Below are 19,228 nucleotides of genomic sequence, written 5' to 3' on the forward strand. Positions count from 1 at the left end.
AGGGCTCCTTCCTGGGAAAACACTGAGGCCTGGCCAGATACCGTTGTGGATGGAGGCCAGGCTGAGTAGCAACATGTGAGAGTGAGACCTCCTCGGTCTCTGTTACAGAGCAAAGTTCCTCCCACCTTCAGCACTTGGCACACCGCCTGTGCCCTAGACGCCCTGGCTGTCTTGAAGAACAATGGTTCTTGTGCCCTCAAGTGCGTTATTTGAAATGGGCAAAGCCTGCACTTCATCTGAAACATGAAATCTACTTCCGTGATAATGATGGTGCTGGAATTATTGGACCGAGGCCGAGTATGTACCATGCGTTTCAGGGTAACGAGACAGTCCTCTTCCGGCCTGTGCACTGCAGTCTGAACACCTAGCGGAAGCACGCCGACTGCTGAGGTGGGGGCCGCGGAGCAGATGTGTGAGAGCTTCCCCGGCACATTCATTTCGCTTGGAGTTACTGCGGTGCATTTTCTTACATCGAAGAAAAATGACTCGTATATTGTTTCCTTACTGCATTGGTTTATGTACCGAATTCCCCAGAGGCTTTTCCCATTTTAGCTTAGCTAACTCTTAAAAGAAATAAGACGTAGCAACAGTAAAACATTACCAGACATTGCTATGTTTTAGACTTTGATGTTTTATTTTGGTGCTTTTGTTACCTTTGCTCTCACTTTAGGGGTGTCCCATCTATATACCTGGCAAAATTATCCACAAATAAAAGAATATTACCAGCCTTGTAAAGCCACACATATTCTCTGTAGCCCTGTGCATTTATTCACAGTGCTTTTTAATATATCAAGGTGATGTTTCTGATGGTGATTATGATGTCATGAATTCTATAAGATAAACTGGACTGCAGTGAAACCAGAGCGAGAGGCTCCTATGCAACTTTTGGTGTCTCTGGGCCACACCAGAAGAAGAAAAGTTGTCTTGGGTCACACATTAAATACATTGCAACACATAATCACAAAAAAATCTCATAATGTTTTAAGTAAATTTATGATTTTGTGTTGGGCTGCATTCATAGCCACCCTGAGCTGCACGCGGCCTGCGGTCTGCAGGTTGGACACCCCTGGCTTTAGCCAATCTTAGGGACCTTGCCCGAGCTTCAAGGTCCAGACCAAATGCCACGACCTTCAGAAATCCTTCTCTACCCTCAATAAGCAGAACACTATTGCTTCTCCTGGTGCAGTTGCCTAGCTCGCCCCTGTTCTGCACCATTCATTTGGCACTCATTTTCCATTCTACCCTATGAGCCACTTCATTTTTGTGTTTACATTAAAGTGTATTGCAACCTCCTTAAGAACTAGGACCATTTTATTTGGAAGTGACTCTGTGTTTTCTACCCTGCCCAGCACAAATAGGCATGCAGAAGTGTGCATGCAGAAGTATGTGTTGTGTGATGATGTTTTTCTCGGTCTTGTTGATTAGTCAAAAGTGGGTTCAACATTCTGTGCTGGGGATAGGATGTGAACGAGTCCGATGTGGCCTCTGCCTTTGATTAAAAATAATTACCCCAAGTTTTCTTTCTTCTGCCTCTATCACTATACGTTGGGAAATGGAGTGGGAGAATGTAAGAAGACACAGGAAAGGAAAGGAAAACTGGTAGTGAGAAGAAACACGGTGAGTTTGTGGGGAAGTGCACCCCTGGCCCCCTTCTCAAGGTCACAGTAAAGCTGCGGAAGTTAAAAACATTGGTTCTGGAGTCAGTCCCCTGCCTGTGTTCAAACTCGCACTCTGCTCCCTTTCTGGGTAAAATAGAACTTCTTTAACCTCACTCGCTGAGGTTCTATTTCTGTTATTAATAGAGTCACCTACATCAAATTAGATGATGTTGGGTGCCTACCTCACAGAATGTGCTTAGTGTCGGTGGTGACTCATTTTGTTGTTTTAACGACGGTTCTCTGTACATGTGTGACTCTAAGGAAGACCATCTCCAGGGCTGCTTGGGATGGGGCAGGGACAGGGGCAGCCCAGGCTGGGAATTTGCCCAAAGGCTTCCTTTCCCAAGTGGCAGAGCTGGCTTCAGGCTCCCTGAACGACTCCCGAGGGTGTGCTGGAGCCTTTCCTGTCTGGACTTATTCTGACAGCTGTGAGCTTTCCAGCGCTCGCCCCCTCCCAGCAGTGCTCCTCTTGCCCCCATAAGCCTTACTGGATGGGAGAATACGTGAAAGGAAAGAGAAATTTCTCTTCTTTGGCCTCCGGGTTGTAAGCTTACTTGGATCTGATGGGAAGAATCACGTTCGATATTTTGCAGGTTAAATTTTCACGTTCGATATTTTGTAGGTTAAGTTTTCCTGGCTAGATCTTTGTTTTCTCCAATACTAACAAAACTGATTTTCTTTCCCCCGACCCTCTCTTGTTAATAGGGTGCTGAGAAAATTTTGTCAATGAATGAATCAGGAGAACTGCAAGACCTCTTAACCAAAATTGAGGTAATTGTGCTTTTGGCAACTTATTTTTAGTAATCAAAATGTTAAACACATTCTGATTGTATCTGAGTTTTCCTAATTAAAATTTCCCATGTTCTTACAAATATGTAACAGGATACATGAGGCAGTTTTAGTTTGATGGCACCTGCTGATAAGTTTGCTACAGCTAGAGTGACTTTAGTGTTAGCTTCTAGCAGCCTCACGGTATAAATATTAGGTGAAATTTCTAGTCAGCTTTATCAGAGCCTGATTCTCTGTCATAGAGATGGTGTCATGAGGTGTTTTAAACCAGATGCTTGTCTTGAAGCACATTTAAACTTTTTCACTTAAAATTATTTTCTTTTTTTCTCATGGACCAGGTCATCATTTCTAAAGATTACAGAAAATGTATTTCTACAAAAGTGCACATTTAAAGTTTGTTCCTGTACTGATTATTACAGCACCAGAGAAATACTCTTTCAAATAGCCAATGTATCAAATCGATATGCAACCAGAAAGCCCTCAATACCTCTCTGCTAAACCCAATTTCCTCTGTAGGAAGGAAGATCGAACATTTTATCACGCAAACTGGGATACTTGGAGGTGCAAGGGTGCACTAGTCATTATTCTGGGCCAGCACACACGAACCAGGACTTCCCCGAGGGGACTGGGCAGCCTGCCTACCTGGGATCTGGGGTACATTCCCCTACCTGCTCCCCACGCTGGTCTCCTTCGCGGACCTTGTTTTTGATTGTCTACCATTCCTTCCACTTCAGCTGAGAGAAAGAATTTTTGTGGCTCCTTACTACCATTCCTTTGTGCGAGCTGTTCTGTCTTCCCAGAATGCTGTTCTTCCCATTCCTCATTCTCCCCCGCCATCCTAGAGGCCCATCAGTAGCGCTTCTCCCCCAAATCATTCCTGATCGCTCCCACTTCTGAGTTCCTGTAACCATCTTTGTGTTGGGTGCTTATCAAATTATTTTGACTCCTGTATTGCTTTTCTTTGGATATTTGATTCATGTCCCAAATGACTATATACTTCTTGGTTTTAGGCATCATGTTTTATTCATGCTGCCCATGCCCACAAGCACAAACAATGATGTGTACTTGATAGTCTAAGACTCCTTTCAGCTCAAAAATCTATGTGGATGGAGTCTATTTCTTTCCTGTTGTACCTATACCCTACTCCAGCCCCATGAAGCCATTAACTTGGGTTAACATGTATTTTTTATTTAAGTGAGTGAGGTTGGTTAATGTGTATTATTTTTTTCTGAGTACATTTTTAATTTATGTAAATGATGCATTGAGATACATCTAATTTTGTTTCATATTTTTTCTCCAGGCATTGTGTTTTTAGATACCATCTATATTGCTGTATGAACAGGGACTGGAAAATAATGGACACCCAGTAAATATTTTTGAGTTGAATCCTTTTTCACCCAAGGTGTTTTTGAGAAGGAAAAGCAGTTAATTAATTAAAAAAGGAAAAATATCATTATTTTAGGTAGGGGATGCTTGGGTAAAAAAATGAATAAATACAATACCATTTTTGGTAAAAATATTTATTGTTATATTTATGTATTGATTTTTACTAACAAAAAGGCTAAAGATTAGGAGCAGAGAAGTCAAAAAGGGTTCTCTAACAGCAATAACCAAGATGGGTAGTTGATCCTGTTGGTGTCCAGACAGAGAAAGCAAGCGAACCTAGAGTGTATTAGCAAACACCTTGTTGCGGCAGATACTGGATTACAATTCTAAAGCCCAAGTTCATAGAGATCTAAGCAAGCATTTCCCTTGCTATATTTTTTTAAGATATGAGAAAACATTTTGTTGTCATTTCTAGTGAGATTGCCAACATAGTGTCCATTTTCTGCACTTCTTTTTTTCTTGTAAAGCCTAATTCTTCCCCGGGGGCTGGTGACTGCTTATTTGTTGCTCATGTAGAACAGAGGTAAGAGGCCCAGCAACACACAGAGGACCTGGAAACAGCCCAGGCTGTCTGCACAAGGCGCTGCAGCTGTCAGAGCCTGTCCTGAGCCTCCCAGGAGAAGCGCGGTCTGGATGACGGCCCCTCTCAGTGGGGAAATGGCCACAGCCTGTTCTCAGACTGCAGCCTCACAGCACCGCCCACCCACCCACAGGGGAGGCCAGGCGTGTGCTCAGTCTGCCGCTCTCTGAAATCTGGACATGTTTTTAAGTGGGTTTATGGCAGTATATCCCATTGGGTCCAAGAATCAGACTTTCACATTTAGGCTTATCCACTCGGTGTCATAAGCTACAAATACCCTCTGTGTCTGCCTTTTGTTCGGTGGTTTCTTTCCCAATGCTGCAAATTGAGGATGCTAGAAACTCTATCAGGTATGGTTATGGTTAGCAGCTTGGTCAGACAGAAAGGGGTTTATTAGGCACTGAGCAAGCATTTGCAGAACTAAATTATTGAATGTAGTTCAAAGCAAAATACATGGACAAAACTGAATCATCCAGAGAGGATCAAATGTTGAGCGTGCACTCTTTGAAAATTTGTTACATGGATTCAGTCTGCATCACAGGCAACCTGGGTGATAAGGTTTGTGTCACAGAGACTCAGATAAATTGCTTCCTCTTTGGTAGAATACTTAAGGGACTGTCCAACTCTTCTGGAATAAGATTAGATGATCTGAGGTAAAGAATAGGAAGTGCATTTATTTCCTGATCTTGAAAAAGACATTGAAGATTATTGATTTTAGCATCCTATTCCTATATTAGGTAACAGCAAAAACTTTATATTTGAGTTTTTGCTACAAAAGAAATCCATTTAAATATCATTTATGAAATCCACCCTTGCATCCTTTCCCACTTGGAACTTCATTAGAGTTTTGGGAGCTCCTGTTACTTCAATCAGACGACTGCAGTATGGAGTGGACCTATGCAAAGACCTAAGATCGGAGCTAAAAGCTGTGTTTAAGAGAAAGGGAAGTGTCTGGTCCACCGCTGTAATCCCATTGCCTTAGCGCCTGGCAAGTGGGCCCCCACAAAATATTTGTGGGATGAATGAATAAGTCTCCCTTGTTGAATATCTATGTGTTTAAGTCCTTCACCAAGAATATGTGAACAGAGAGAGATGAAAGGACGATGATTCTTCACTCTTTATTTTTTTTTGGACTTGTACACCAAAGGGGCATGCTTCTACCCAAACCACTATTGAGAGGAGAGATATTCTGCAGATTCTCTACTGAGTGCTGTTCTCAACTAAGTCACAGTAGAACACCGGAGAGCTTGCTAGATTCCGTAGTGGCTTGATGGCCAAAGTCCAGTAGCAGACTTCTTTGAAAGTGGAAGTCTGTTTTGTTGCTAATAATATTGATTATTGTTAACTTTAGTTATTCCTCCTTCCTCAAAGATGGGACTGCTGCCTAAGTTTTGGGGAATTCCTTCGCTTCTTTTACCTTTTGCCCTGAGGGCAAAACGGTCTGTGGAAGTGCCAGACTTAGGACCCAGGAGCTTCTATCATAAGCCAGCTTTTTATCTTTGTAAAGAACTCTTCAGGATGGAACCAGAGCTCCAGTGTAACACAAGTGCCCTTTGCAGGAGACGTCTAGGAGTGACTGAACTGTTTATTTTTACTAGGAGATCAAATGGAGCAGATTGCAGGGGATGACAGAACAGAAAGGGGTTCCTGGAGGCTAATGGAGTCCTGGGGGAGTTTAGGGGCTTCAAGGCCCACTCCCACCCCCACCCCACTTTTTCTTTAGTCTGAGCATGTGTCTGCTTAACTGTTTTACACTTGGGAATCCTATGTAATATATTATTTGGGAAAAATGGATGTAAATAAAGGTTGAAACTACTGTGAAAGAGAAAAGACAATGGAGTTTGCTCTTGAAGAGAGTTCTTCGAGTTTCAGCTTTCTAACTCCCTGGTGACCTGAACATTCTCTTAAGACAGACTCAGAGGCTTTGTCTCCTCATTTGTAAAATGAGGCTGGTCTGAGAATTGGGTACAAACCCTGCAGGCCATGTAAGCCATCCTCTCCAAGTTTATGGCTGAAACAGTGAGTGTTTCTCAGGAATGGAGGTGGCCTCATAATCCTCCCAACACTGTGCTCCAAGACATCGAAATTCCCACATGAATTGAAACACATTTACTCTCCCTTAAGACCTTAAACCAAAAGACTATGTATAGAAAGTATTTAAATAAAATGATTTTAAGAATGTTACAGAAAATAATTGTATCTTGTGACCACAAGCAGTTTAGCTTGAGGCAGCAGTTAGTAAAAATTTCTTCAAATAAGGAGTAAGGAAACAATAGCTAACAATGACTAACTTTATTGAGTGGTTACTATGTGCCAGGCATATTCTGTTCATTTTTTCCTGAACTAACTCATTGAATCTTCCCAACAACCTTAAAGTAAAAGACAGATGTCATAATAGCATGCCATGGATTCTGATAACATTGTTCTAGGATGGCCATGGTTCATTTGTGGTTCTCTTTAAAAGGACAATTTAGCTTTTAGTATTTGTATATTAATTTTATTTTAGGAAATTTACTGGATCTGACTTGTGGGTAAACTAAGAAACAGCAGCGGATTTAACGCATGACACTTTGGCCCTTTGAAAGTCATTTTTGTCAGTGGCAGGTCCATGCTGTAACATATTTTCTTCTTGTTGAGGCACCAGTTTGAACTGTGCACTGCGAGCCTGGTGTTTGGAGTGAGTGACATGGTGAGTGAGCTAGGAGGCTGCCTAGTCTTCCATTCACTTCAGCTTTGCTGTTCTTTGCTTTTCATTACAAACATTTTGTGGCAAAACTGTATGCTATTCAAGAATGTCTTGGGTTATAGCAGGAGTCATAGTTGGCTAGTCTGCACTGGTGCACATGTACTAGTTGTTGAATACACTGAAACATGTGTGTCCTGGTTGTTAAGATAGTGAACTTGGTGAATATCTGTTGCCCCAGACACCCAAGCGTCTCCTCTTTTCTGCCTATAACTCTCCTAGAAGGCTTGCCTTTTAAAGTATAGGATTCACTCTTACACTTAAACCTCAGATAAATTATTAATAATTTTTTTAGTTGAAGTGTGTCCCATGAGGTATTTGGCACACACCTATATGAAATATTAATTGTTGTCTATTAAAAACTCAGTATATTTGGGCATCCCCTATTTATAGTAGCAAAATCTGACAATGCTATGTCACTTGGAACCCAAAGCATTCATACTGCAGCACCAATGGGTGAAATCTTGGGTTCTGCACTCCTGCAGGTTCTTTCCAAGGACCTAGGCCATCATTAAATATTTTTAATATACAAGGTCTGTCCGGAAAAAGTCCAACCATGGTTAATGTGGAGAAAATGGTTTGCACAAAATCGATGTAACCTGGCAACCAAGGAGAGTGGACTGGAATGCACATGCATGAGTGATGACGACTTCATTTGTACTAGTCAGAGGGGGTGGTAGATGCTGTTGATTGAGCATTTGTACTGTGTGGCCATCACATTCCAAATGACTGAGCAAGTAGAGCAATGAATCTGCATCAAATTTTGTGTTAAGCTTGAACATTCCTACATGGAAACTATTTGGATGCTTCAAAAGGCCTCAGCTGTGGGCAACTAGTGATTGGCAGCTTCATCACAACAACACGCCTGCTCATGCATCAGGTCCTGTGCAGTTTTTTAGTGAAACATCAAACAATGCAGGTGACCCAACATCCCCTACAGCCCAGATTTGGTGCCCTCTGACTCCTGGTTCCTCCCCAAACCAAAATCACCTTTGAAAGGTATATAGAAAGTATCCAGCCATGTAATATGAAAAATAGGAACATTTATTGAAGAAGAAACAAGATACAAGATATAGAACAATGACATCTCAGTCCCCTTCAAAGCAGGTACCTTGGGACCTCACACAGTTTTCCTGACTGCCATCGGCTGCCCCCGCCATATTTTTCCTGAATCTCATTAATGGTCTGAAATCTCTTCATTTTCAAAGGTGATTTAGTTTTGGGAAAAGTCAGAAGTTGCAGGGCACCAAATCTGGGCTGCAGGGGGGCTGAGTCACCTAAGTAATTTGATGTTTCTCAAAAAACCTCTGCATGGGCTGTGATGCATGAGCGGGTGTGTTGTTGTGATAAAGCTGCCAATCATCAGTTGCCCATCGCTGCGGCCTTCTGAAGCATCTGAATAGTTTCTGCCAAGGAATGTCAAGCTTCACAAGCAATTTGGTGCAGATTCATTGCTCTACTCAGCCATTTTGAATGTGATGGCCACACAGCACATATGCTCACTCGATGGTGTCTACCGATCCCACAGATTAGCACAGTGAAGTCATCACTGTTCACACACATGCATTCCAGTCCACTTTCCTTGGCTGCCAGGTTACATTGATGTTGTACAAACCATTTTCTTTATACTAACCATGGTTGGACTTTTGCCAGACAGACCTTGTAATGTTCTGGCATAGGTCTAGTGAATGTCAAGGATCTATCTACCTTAGACATTTTAATATCATGCAATATTTTAGTCTATTTTTGATCAATTTTTTGCCAATTCTTGGACAAATAAATGACAAAAACCCACCTATGAAGTAACTGAATTGCTACACACACTCAAACTTCTTGGAAGAACTTTGAATATCTACAAACTTGATGAAGTTCCTTCCTATGTCATTCTAATTGGCAGTCATTACATCAAAGTAACTCTGTACCACTAAAAATGAGCTCTTACATGGATTTGTGCCATCTTGATACAACAGCTAAATCAAACTGTAATTGCATATGAATCTTGCTACCTACAGAAAATGCATATCTGAAATGTGGTCTGGGAATACAAACATTTTAAGGCAACCATGTTCTTAATGTTCTTTTTCCAAAGTACATTCCACAAGGTAGTAATTATGAGACAATTACCTTTGTTTTGGGGGAAAGGATTCACATAGTTGTGCTTGGGAAGTAGTGAGCTAAACAAAGTTAATCAGGTTCCTTTCAGTCATATATTTCTGAGACTTTCATATGTGCAGTTGTGACTCTCCGGAGAAAAGCTATAGTATGTATAAGTGTGCCCGGTAGGTTTCTCTCTCTCTCTCTCTCTCTCTCTCTCTCTCTCCGTGTGTGTGTGTGTGTGTGTGTGTGTGTGTAGATCCACACTTCCCACCTTTATTTCAGCCATTATTCTTGTTTCCAAGATACATTTTCAAGAATTGCTGCAAATTCCTATCTTGCAAGTCAGAAGCTTGATATTAACTCAGTTATTTTTATTTGTTTGTTTTTATTTCATACTGGCTCCTATTCTGTCCTCAGCTGATGGTGCCACTGGTGAACTCCAGCAAAGGTCACAGCTCAAAAAAAGCAAATAGAAATGTGTATGGATAATTTTCAAAATACTATCCTCAATGCACTGCCTATTTATTTTCATTTTACTATTAAGATTCTTTACTGTTACTTGATGTAGAAAGGCTGATAGCCACTGTGTGAAGTTTACAGACTTAGGTAAATGTCTTAATATTTTTATGCCTGTTTCTTCAAATATAAAATGAAGTAAAAGTTGCTTCAGTAAGCTGCTATACCAGGGTGTCTGTGTATGTGAAGGGAGGGGTGAGAGAAGTTTCTATATATACTGCATCTGAAAGTGCTTTTTAAAAACAAAATGTATTCAAATGTGCAATACAACATTGGATCTCCAGTTGGTATTGGCTCTTATTCTGATAGTCTAAACTCACTATTATTGATACTTTTCTATAAACAAAGACATAACATCATTAAGAGAAACTAGAGAGAAAATTATGGCATTTCCCTTTAATTCAAATTACTATCTCCTAGATAGTTTGGTTTGTAAAAATGTATTTTTTAAATTAAATTAATCATTTAAAAAAGACTTTACTAATTTATTTTTAGAGAGAGGGGAAGGGAAGGAGAAAGAGAGGGAGAGGAATATCAGCGTGTGGTTTTCTCTAGCACAGACCTGACTGGAGACCCAGCCGCAACCCAGGCATGTACCCTGAGTGGAGTTGAACTGGCAACCCGTTGGTTCACAGGTCAGCGCTCAATCCACTGAGCCACACCAGCCAAGGCTGTATATGTGCATTTTTATATGATGAGTTTCTCTCTAAGTGTGTGCCCTTCAAAGTAAAGTGCACCAAGCTTTATACATTCAGCTCGTACTGTTCGTGGCCATCAATGGGGCAATGAAGGAAACTTCAGCTAGCTTTTCCTGAGTCTAAGTAACATATTCATAGATAAGTGATTCCAATCCACAGCTATATTATGCCAATATTATTTTCACGACCATCAATAGCACAGAACGACACAAAGGCTGGTTGCGTTGTTCATGCTAACACGTGTCCCGTTCTCTCTTGTCCCCCTGCCACCCTATGCAGAGAGTGCAGCACCCACATGAGTGTCCCTCCTGCGGAGGCTTTGGCTTCCACCCGTGCTCCGTGTGCCATGGGAGCAAGATGTCAGTGTTTCGAAACTGCTTCACAGACTCTTTCAAAGCCCTGAAGTGTACGGCGTGCAACGAGAACGGTCTTCAGCGCTGTAAGAACTGTGCTGGGTAGGCGGAGCTTCCACCCAGGGAAAGCCTCGTTTTACTAACTGAGGCAGTGATTTGCTTTATACTTTTTTAAAAAAATGGTCACGTTTATGGATTAATCAATAAACTTCATTTATTATAATTTCCTTTGTTTTGAATTTTTACTGTGACCATGTTATTTGAGTTATTGAATAAATGTTCCTTTAACAACTCTAGGTGCCAAGCCCTGTGCTAGAACGTGGTATCTAATTGGAATTCCCCAGCACCTTCCAAGACATCCACAATGGGACTCCTTAAACGGGTTTGCTTTTCTAAAGAAAGACAAAGTCCGTCTAATGGTGCCTATTGTAATGCTCTATTGTACTGATGAGTTAGTTCGACTCTCCAGGCGTATAACTCATTTCTATCTGTGTTTCAGCTGCAAGGGAGGGGAGCACTCTGGATAGTGGGGAAGAAGATGATCATATTTATTCTTAGTAATTTTTTTTGTATTGGAGCTGATGATATTAATAATAAATATTTAATGTTACCAGATGGATTTCTTGGTGATGATAAAAAAATGCTGCCAGGAGACTTACCTGTATTGACTGTTTTTCAAGCAGCTGCTCTGTGCAGTTGTCACAGCAGGTGCTCCAAAGGCCACCCTTACAGTCCGCCAGAGCTGGATGCAGGGAGCTGCAGAGTTTGAACACAGCGTAGGCAATGACAGCAATGTGGCTGGAGAAGTTTGGCTGTAATTACTGGCTGATGCCTAACTGTACACATATCTGTACTCTGATGTTTCCTTTATCTGCAATTTTAATAAATGGCCTTCACAATATTTGTAATAAGATCATCGAAATATTTAATCCTTGGTTTTATTAAAAGTTACAACTATTTACCAAATTCTTTCTAATCAGCTAGGCACAGTCTATAGTACATTTTCTGCTTTCCTGGTGGTTGCCCTCTAAGAAGGAAGAAAGTATGAAATAACTATAAGCAGGCTGAAACCTATAGACACTGAATGAAACAGTGTGCTCCAGGGATGTGTAGAAGAAGGAACAACCTAGATAATGGTAAGGAAAGACTGGTGAGCGACTGATATTTAAACAGACATGAGGGGAAACTCGTTAGTCCAAGAGAAGAGGGCCTGCCTCAGGTAAAGGATAGTGTATGTGGAGGTCAGAGAGGAGCTGTATGTTTGGGGAACAGTAAGAAATCCAATATGGGGAGTGTCAGTGTGGTAATAGTTGAACAGTTTATGGCAGACTAAGTATGCCACTAACAACACATCTATCATGAACAATACAGTAAAGAAAAAACAAAACTGTTTGATGTATTGGAAATCAACTAAAATAGAAAGAAACAAGAAGGGATTCATTCAATCCCTAGACAAAGGGAAACAAAATTATCCCCACATTTATCCAGCTTATTCTCTGAGAGCTCTTCCCAGTTTGCACTGAATAAAGCTCTTAAAGAAAGTGCAATTGAACTACAGAAATCTTTAAAATATTGTCATCCAATCCACACACATTAGATTTCTCTACCATGCACACTGCTAGTGAGAGTGTTATGTGGTACAGCCACTTAGGATCCATTTGATAGATTCAAGGAAGGTAAGCATACACTAACTGCATACTCAACAATTTCACTCCTCATTGTTTCTTCAAGAGAATTAAAAACATATGTACACCTGATAGAATAATTTCATGGGAGCTATATCATTAATAGCCAAAAAGTGGAAAGATCTCAAATGCCCACTGACAGGAGAACTGATAAGCAAATTGGGATGTAGTACCATAAGGGCCCAACATCTAGTCATAAAAAAACCCACCAGCAAGAAGCTATTAATTATATCAGTCACATGAATGAATCTCATAAACATTATGTGGATAAACTGAGCCATACAAAAAGAATTTGTACTACATGATTCCATTTATACAGGGTGTGGCAAAGTAGGTTTACAGTTGTGCATATGGAAAATAATACAATGATTAATAAGTTATAATACAAGAATACATTCTGTGTTTTGTATACTCACAACTGTAAACCAACTTTTGCTCCACCCTGTCTGAAGCTATAGAACAGACAAAACTAATCATAGAATAGTTGCTTCAAAGGCCAGAGGAGCAGGAGGAGGAAATTAAACATGAAGAGAACTCAGACAGTGGCACACTTTGTGGCTGTTTGAGAGAGGATGCCTCCTCTGTCCAGAAAGGGGAGAAAGGTTTCTTGCGTTAATGAAGAGTTTCTCCTCGGAGTTCCAACATGGTTCTGAGATTCTCTTAGTTAGTTGGGAAATTTCTATCCAGAAATTTCCTGCCTACTCAAACCCTGGCTATGTTTCTGCAAATCTAGCCATCGTCCCAGTGTCCTTGTCTGGGGTAAAATTGGGTTGGAGAACGAGAACTGTACAAAGGATTCTAACTTTCAGGCCACATCTTGGACTATGGGCTCAGAGGACAGAAGCTCTCTGAACTGCCATTGGGTTCACAAGGAATTTGTTTTTGTTTCTACCTTTTATTCCTTTTGTTTTAATGCACTGGTATGGAATTAAAGTGTTGTTTTCTGCTGATTATTTGTGAGCCTCTAAAGAAGAGCACCGTGGAAGAGTAATGAAATTTACTCTTCTGCAATATCTCGTAAAATTGTGGAAGTTAATGAGAGTAATAGGTTCCGAAAATAAGCATTTAACAGGTTTATTTAAGCATAAATTTGTTACCTTTCTGAAAGAAGTGGGCTTAGACACTTAGACCTCTGTTAAGTACTATAAAATATAAATGAGAGATAATTATACTTGCTATATTTATCCCATATTGTTGTTGTGTGGGATTAATTAGAATCTGTAGGAAAGTCCTTTAACAATACAAAGCATTATACAGAGGCAGGGAGTAATTTCATAATTACAATGAAAATTATGCATCAGCAATAATATCTTTTTATTGACTACGTAAGGAAATGAACCTAATATTTACTGGACTCCTTTTGCAGGCTTGTTTTTTTAGAAGGTATTTCATTTATTTTTCACAATGCTGTAAAGAAACTATCATGTGAATTGTTCCTCATCTTGAAGTTTATGCTAGTTTGTTGCATCTTAAGTGTCCACCAGCACTGTCTTTATTTCTGGTATAAAGTGGGAAATCAGTCGAGCGCACAACACTCCTGCTCGAAGAGGAACACCTCCATGAGCGGTGGAGTTGGGATGGAGAGGAAGGCCTGCCCGGGGCTCCCTCACTCTCATCCTCCATGCGTTCCTCCCTGCAACTCTCCGCTGATTCCAAAGGCCAGGCAGTGCTGGTTGCTGGCACAGGATACACAGTTGTACCATCAGGGCTGGGGTGGTCCATGAACACATTTTTAAAAAAGATTAAAGGGAGGAATAAAAAAAAAGACAAATGCCTAATAAATATAAAATGCATATTTATTTTAAATCTTTTTGTCATATCAAGGTCTTTTTTAAAAATGTAAATTATTAATAAACTGAGTAGAGTGTTGTCTGGTCTCTCCGGTACAAACCTCCGAAGAGCCATTCTGGAATTCTTGGAAGTGGCGTGAAAATTAAGACTCTTTTGGCAAGCAATCTGAATCTGAATCCCCCTTTTAATTTGGGGGGATTTTTTTTCTCCTGACCTCTCATAGTTTCTTCACCCACAATGACCTGACAGTAATTTTTTTCAAGGTACTTGACTTCATGAAGTTACTTCTAAAGCATTAAACATACTTTCTATAGAATAAACGTCTTCCTCTTTGCACTCACTTAACAAGCCTATGTAATATTTAGTTATAACAAATTATTTCACTTAATTAAAATTAGTATGCTATTTAAGTATACATTATATATAATTATAAACACAATTACTAGGCTAAGGGATTTGTGAAGAAACAAGATTGACTCTTGGGGGATATATCTGTCAGCTGGTAGCAGAATTATGTGGGCAGATAAGACTCCTGGTTGCAAGCATTCAGCGGGCAGAGGGCATCGGAAGAAATGTAGTACAGAGGGAATGGGGAGCTTCTACCAACCTTGAAAGTGTGTGAAGTTGGCTAAGCAAGCATTAGCTAACTGAGGGGTCCATTTCAGTAACCAGAGGTATCACTGATCATATGCTCAAGATTATTGATTATCACCTTCCTCACCACTCTTCAGGACCATCAGCAGAGCGCTTTACTTAGCTACCAGCACTTCCAACAGAGGCTGTGTTTGACCTGTAGTGAGTGACTGATGACAAGGGTGAAGTTCCCACGCCTGCCTCACTAGAAAGAGCTCTTTCTTTGGTTTATTTCACTTGGCATAATGTCTTCTGCAGCATCTCACTGTATGTGGCATGTAAAAGTGTTGAATACATTGGAGCAGAGAGTAGAATGGTGGTTCTGAGGGGTGGGGAGGTAGGGAAAATGGGGAGATATTCACCAAAGGGTACAAAGTTGTAGTCAGGGAGAATGAACTAAGTCTTCGAGATCAAAGGTACAGCATGATGACCGTAGTTAATAATACTGTACTGAATGCTGGCAATTTGCTAGGAGACTAGATTTCAGGTGCTCTTACCACATACACAAAAAATGTAACTGTGTGAGGGACACATGTTAGCTCGACTGTAGTAATCATTTCACTGTGTGCGTGTATACAAAATCATCACGCAGTGTATCTTAAGTATATAGAATATATACAATTTATATTTAAGATAAAATAAAATGCACTTTTAAAAAGAAAGAGTCTCACTGTGCAGGCCACTGACTTCTTTCCCCGGAAGCAATCACAGCGGGTTTCTACCAAGAAGCACTCTCCTTCAGAGAACCACCGGCCTCCTGGGAATTTTTTGATGAGAGAAGATCTTTTTTTCCACTGTGGAGAAATACCTGTGCTTCAAAGGAAAATAAAGTGCATCCATTCTGATGAAAATTTTTTGTTCTGGCTCTATTCTGTACTTTTTGAACTCTTGTATTAAACTGAGCAGAGAACACATTGGAAAACTCAAAATGCATGATTTGATGGCAAGGTGACTTTGAATAGTAATACAGCTTTTGTAGAACAACATACGATGCTCTAAAAGCATTGCTTATGTGTAACAACACTGAAGACTGCTCTTAATATTAATCAGTATCTAAGAATCCATACAGATTCTCTGCAGTGCACCTGCCTCAGTCAGCAATCTGTGCTCTGAGGTTGATAATATTTGTCCCTCTACACGTCTGTGATCAGAACCTTTTCTCCCTGTCATCTTGTTGGAGGAATATCAATGAAAATGGTTCCTGAGTGCCCCAACATGGAGGTACACAGATCTGTTAAAAAGCAAGCTATTTGCATAATCTGGAAAATGGTGTTAGGTGTACTCTTACTACAATAAAAATAAAAAGGTTAAGACCGATGGAAAATAGTGATCTTTGCAGTGTTTTCCTTTGAAGTTGCTGGTTGTTTTGTGTCTTGAATTGTTTTGCATTGGACTTGATGGATGGAAACATCGTGAAGCTGAAAAGCCCCCAGGAGAACCAGCCTCACCAAATCGAAGCTGCTGTTCCCTGGAACGCCAGATGCCAGTGCATCGCTCTGAGGTTTACATATTTGTTTGACCTTTGGAGGTCTGTTTTGAGAGGTTTTCTGTGTGCTGTAGATTTTACCCTGAGACAAAATTGTCAATATATTTTCTGTCATAGTTTTATTTTCTGGCTAGGAAATATTATAGCATGCTTTATTCTTAAGAAAGAAATATATCTGCTTTTCAGAACATTGTTCCCCAAGGTAAGCGTGTCTGCACTTTTTGTACTTTTTCAGTAGTTGCCAGGAGTCCTTTGCTGTTATAAATGGGCAAACAGCTGCCAGTAGCTGTTACCTTTTCCTAGTACATCTCTTCTCATTTTCTTCTTTTTTGCATGTTTGTAGAAATAGGGACTGGGGAAGATCTTTGAGGCTATTTATGAAGTAGGAGCGCTTCGGCCTCTGAATAAAATATTTAAGTAATATTATCATTAGTAAGGAAACTCACTGGGTTTCTGGAATTAGGACTAACCATGTCAACAACGTTCCAGGCACTGAAAACGACACAAAAGGAATGTAAGCAGGCTTTGTCTCTACCATGATTTGGGAGCGAAGGCATGTTCTAGATAAACAGAACATAAGCTCTGCCATGCGGATGATTGGTTAGCAGGTGGTAAAGATGCTAAATGCTAGCTTGCTCCAAAGAGCAGAACACTGTATGGATCCAGGAGATTCCTGGGGAGACCCAGCTTGAAGCAGTGCCTGTAATCATAAGTAGGGCTTCTACAGGCAAAAATATGGGTGGAAAGTCTTGGCATGGCTATGGAATCAGGCAGGTGGAAAGCAACAGTGCTTAGCACCGTGTCTGGCAGATGGCAAGCATTCATTATGCATTCTAGTGGTCCCAAAGCTGACGAGGACAGGCTGTATGGCACTGTGGCTTGGAGCGCAGACTGTGGGTTCTGACTCTACAGTTTGGAATCCCAGCCTGTCATTTACCAGCTGTGTGACTTTAGGTACATGTCTTGCATTTTCTGTGGTTTGTTTCATTATTTGTAAAGTGGAAGTAATACTAATGCTTAACTTGTAGGGTTGTTGGGAGGATTAAACTAATACACATGAAGTAGTTATTTCAGTACCATCCATATGGGATTGCAGATAGTGTGGGAATAGATTGTGAAAAGCTTTGAATGCACAGGACTTTTGTATCCATCCTGTAAATAAATGCCTTATCAGCCAAGATACTTATTCCACAAAACATTGGTTTAGAAAAGAAAGTAATTGTATGTTAAAAGAAGTGAGGAAGTTGGCAAATAATAACTTAAAATAATAACTCAAATTTTAGGGTAAAGTATATACTCTTAACTGAGATAGTAAATACTGATTAATTCTTTGCATGATCAGAATGTGTCAGCTCAAGCATTTTTGTATTCTTCTTAACCCCATGACATTGGGCAATTGACATCTTAGTATTCAAAGGAGGAGCGCTTCCATTCGGAGCCAAAACAATGGTCTATTGAACTGAACGTTGAGATTTCGATAAGGCCCTTTTTAGCTTCTGATTGACAGCAGACCTGAAAAAGATTACTGTTTGGCTAAGTGATTGATCCTGTTTGTCAGTGGAAAATGGTATCGTTGCCACACAATGGGCACAGGAAGGAGGGTGGGGATATTAAAGTCTCATGACCCACTCCTGAGGGAGTGGAAAGTGTTAGCGGAATCTTTGGACTGCCCAAACCATTCCCATGGAGTCATCAGACAGAAGGGAGATCCTGAATCAAGCGGTGTTCTTCTAATTTTCTTAGAGCCCTTGGCTAGATTCTGTGTTCTTTTTACTCTACACTAGAGGAAACGAAATCCTCGCCAATAATGTTGGGCATATATTATCTTGCTTGAAACAATACAAATATTTTAAGAGTTGTGAACAGCTGTGAAAAAGTATATATGTGAAAGTATATATGTGAAAGTGATGATTTATTCCTAAATTTTACTTCACGGTTGGCAAAAACTATTACTTTCTAAATAAAGGGAGGGCAGCTACAATTCAAATTATAAGTGAAAGTTTTTTGACATTACTTAAAATTTTCCACACGTGGAAAATCAATGTACATCTAGCTCAACATTTTTTTTCCTTAGAGATAATTACTTCTTCCTCTGGTTTGCCAAATTATCTCTGATGTGTTGTATAGAAAAAATGCAATGTGCATTCTAAATATCACAAAGATGCTAAACAGGGGCAAATGAATGAAACTCATTCCAATACTCAGCTTGGAAGATTATTGAAAAAGGTTAGGGCAGAATTAGAGATGTTTAGATTACAAAATGAAAGAGACAAGCTAACTCCCAAACATTTGCATAGCTTTTAAGTAGCACAAGAACTATGCTTGTGACCTATGTATTTTGCAGTTTCTGATGCTGCTGCTGGCTTCATACTAAAGCATAATCACGGACATCCCAGCAGCTCCTTCATTTTTCTTTCCAGGTGCTGGAAAGTTCAGCACTGCTCAGTAGATGCCTTGCCTTCTGGCTGGCTAAGAGTCGGCATGCTGAAAACATGTAATGAATATAAAGTTGAATCACAGAATATCTGACCTATCTTTGGTGTTCATTGTTGCATTAGAGTGCTAATATTTTTCTCAGTGCTTCAAAATACACTTTGCTGCTTATTTTATACCAATAACCATTGAATCTGAGATGTAGGGAAATTCTGTGAAAGATATTCATTGTCATTCAGATAAAACAGGCAGCTCCAAAATGAAGAACCAGAACGCCTTTGAGCTGTGCTTCTTCTAATATTTAGTTGTGCCCATTCAAGAAAACTGACATAATGTGTAGCTATTATTTGGTAGATTGTGCTGGTGTTGACACCTCATCT

At 40.3% G+C, this 19,228-nt stretch overlaps 1 protein-coding gene across 1 annotated transcript in view; it reads left to right on the plus strand.

Moving 5' to 3' along the window:
• The window catches only part of GRXCR1 (glutaredoxin and cysteine rich domain containing 1), a 100,815-nt gene extending 89,889 nt beyond the window's left edge, over window positions 1–10,926 (plus strand). The window contains exons 3-4 of the mRNA XM_045834700.1: window positions 2,364–2,429; window positions 10,747–10,926. Of these exons, the coding sequence (XP_045690656.1) occupies window positions 2,364–2,429; window positions 10,747–10,926 (246 nt within the window). The remainder of the gene's footprint in view (window positions 1–2,363; window positions 2,430–10,746) is intronic.
• The last annotated feature ends 8,302 nt before the right edge of the window (window positions 10,927–19,228 follow it).

The sequence above is a fragment of the Phyllostomus hastatus genome, unplaced genomic scaffold, assembly GCF_019186645.2.
Source record: "Phyllostomus hastatus isolate PE091 unplaced genomic scaffold, TTU_PhHast_1.1 phas_contig_196, whole genome shotgun sequence".
Lineage (NCBI taxonomy): Eukaryota > Metazoa > Chordata > Mammalia > Chiroptera > Phyllostomidae > Phyllostomus > Phyllostomus hastatus.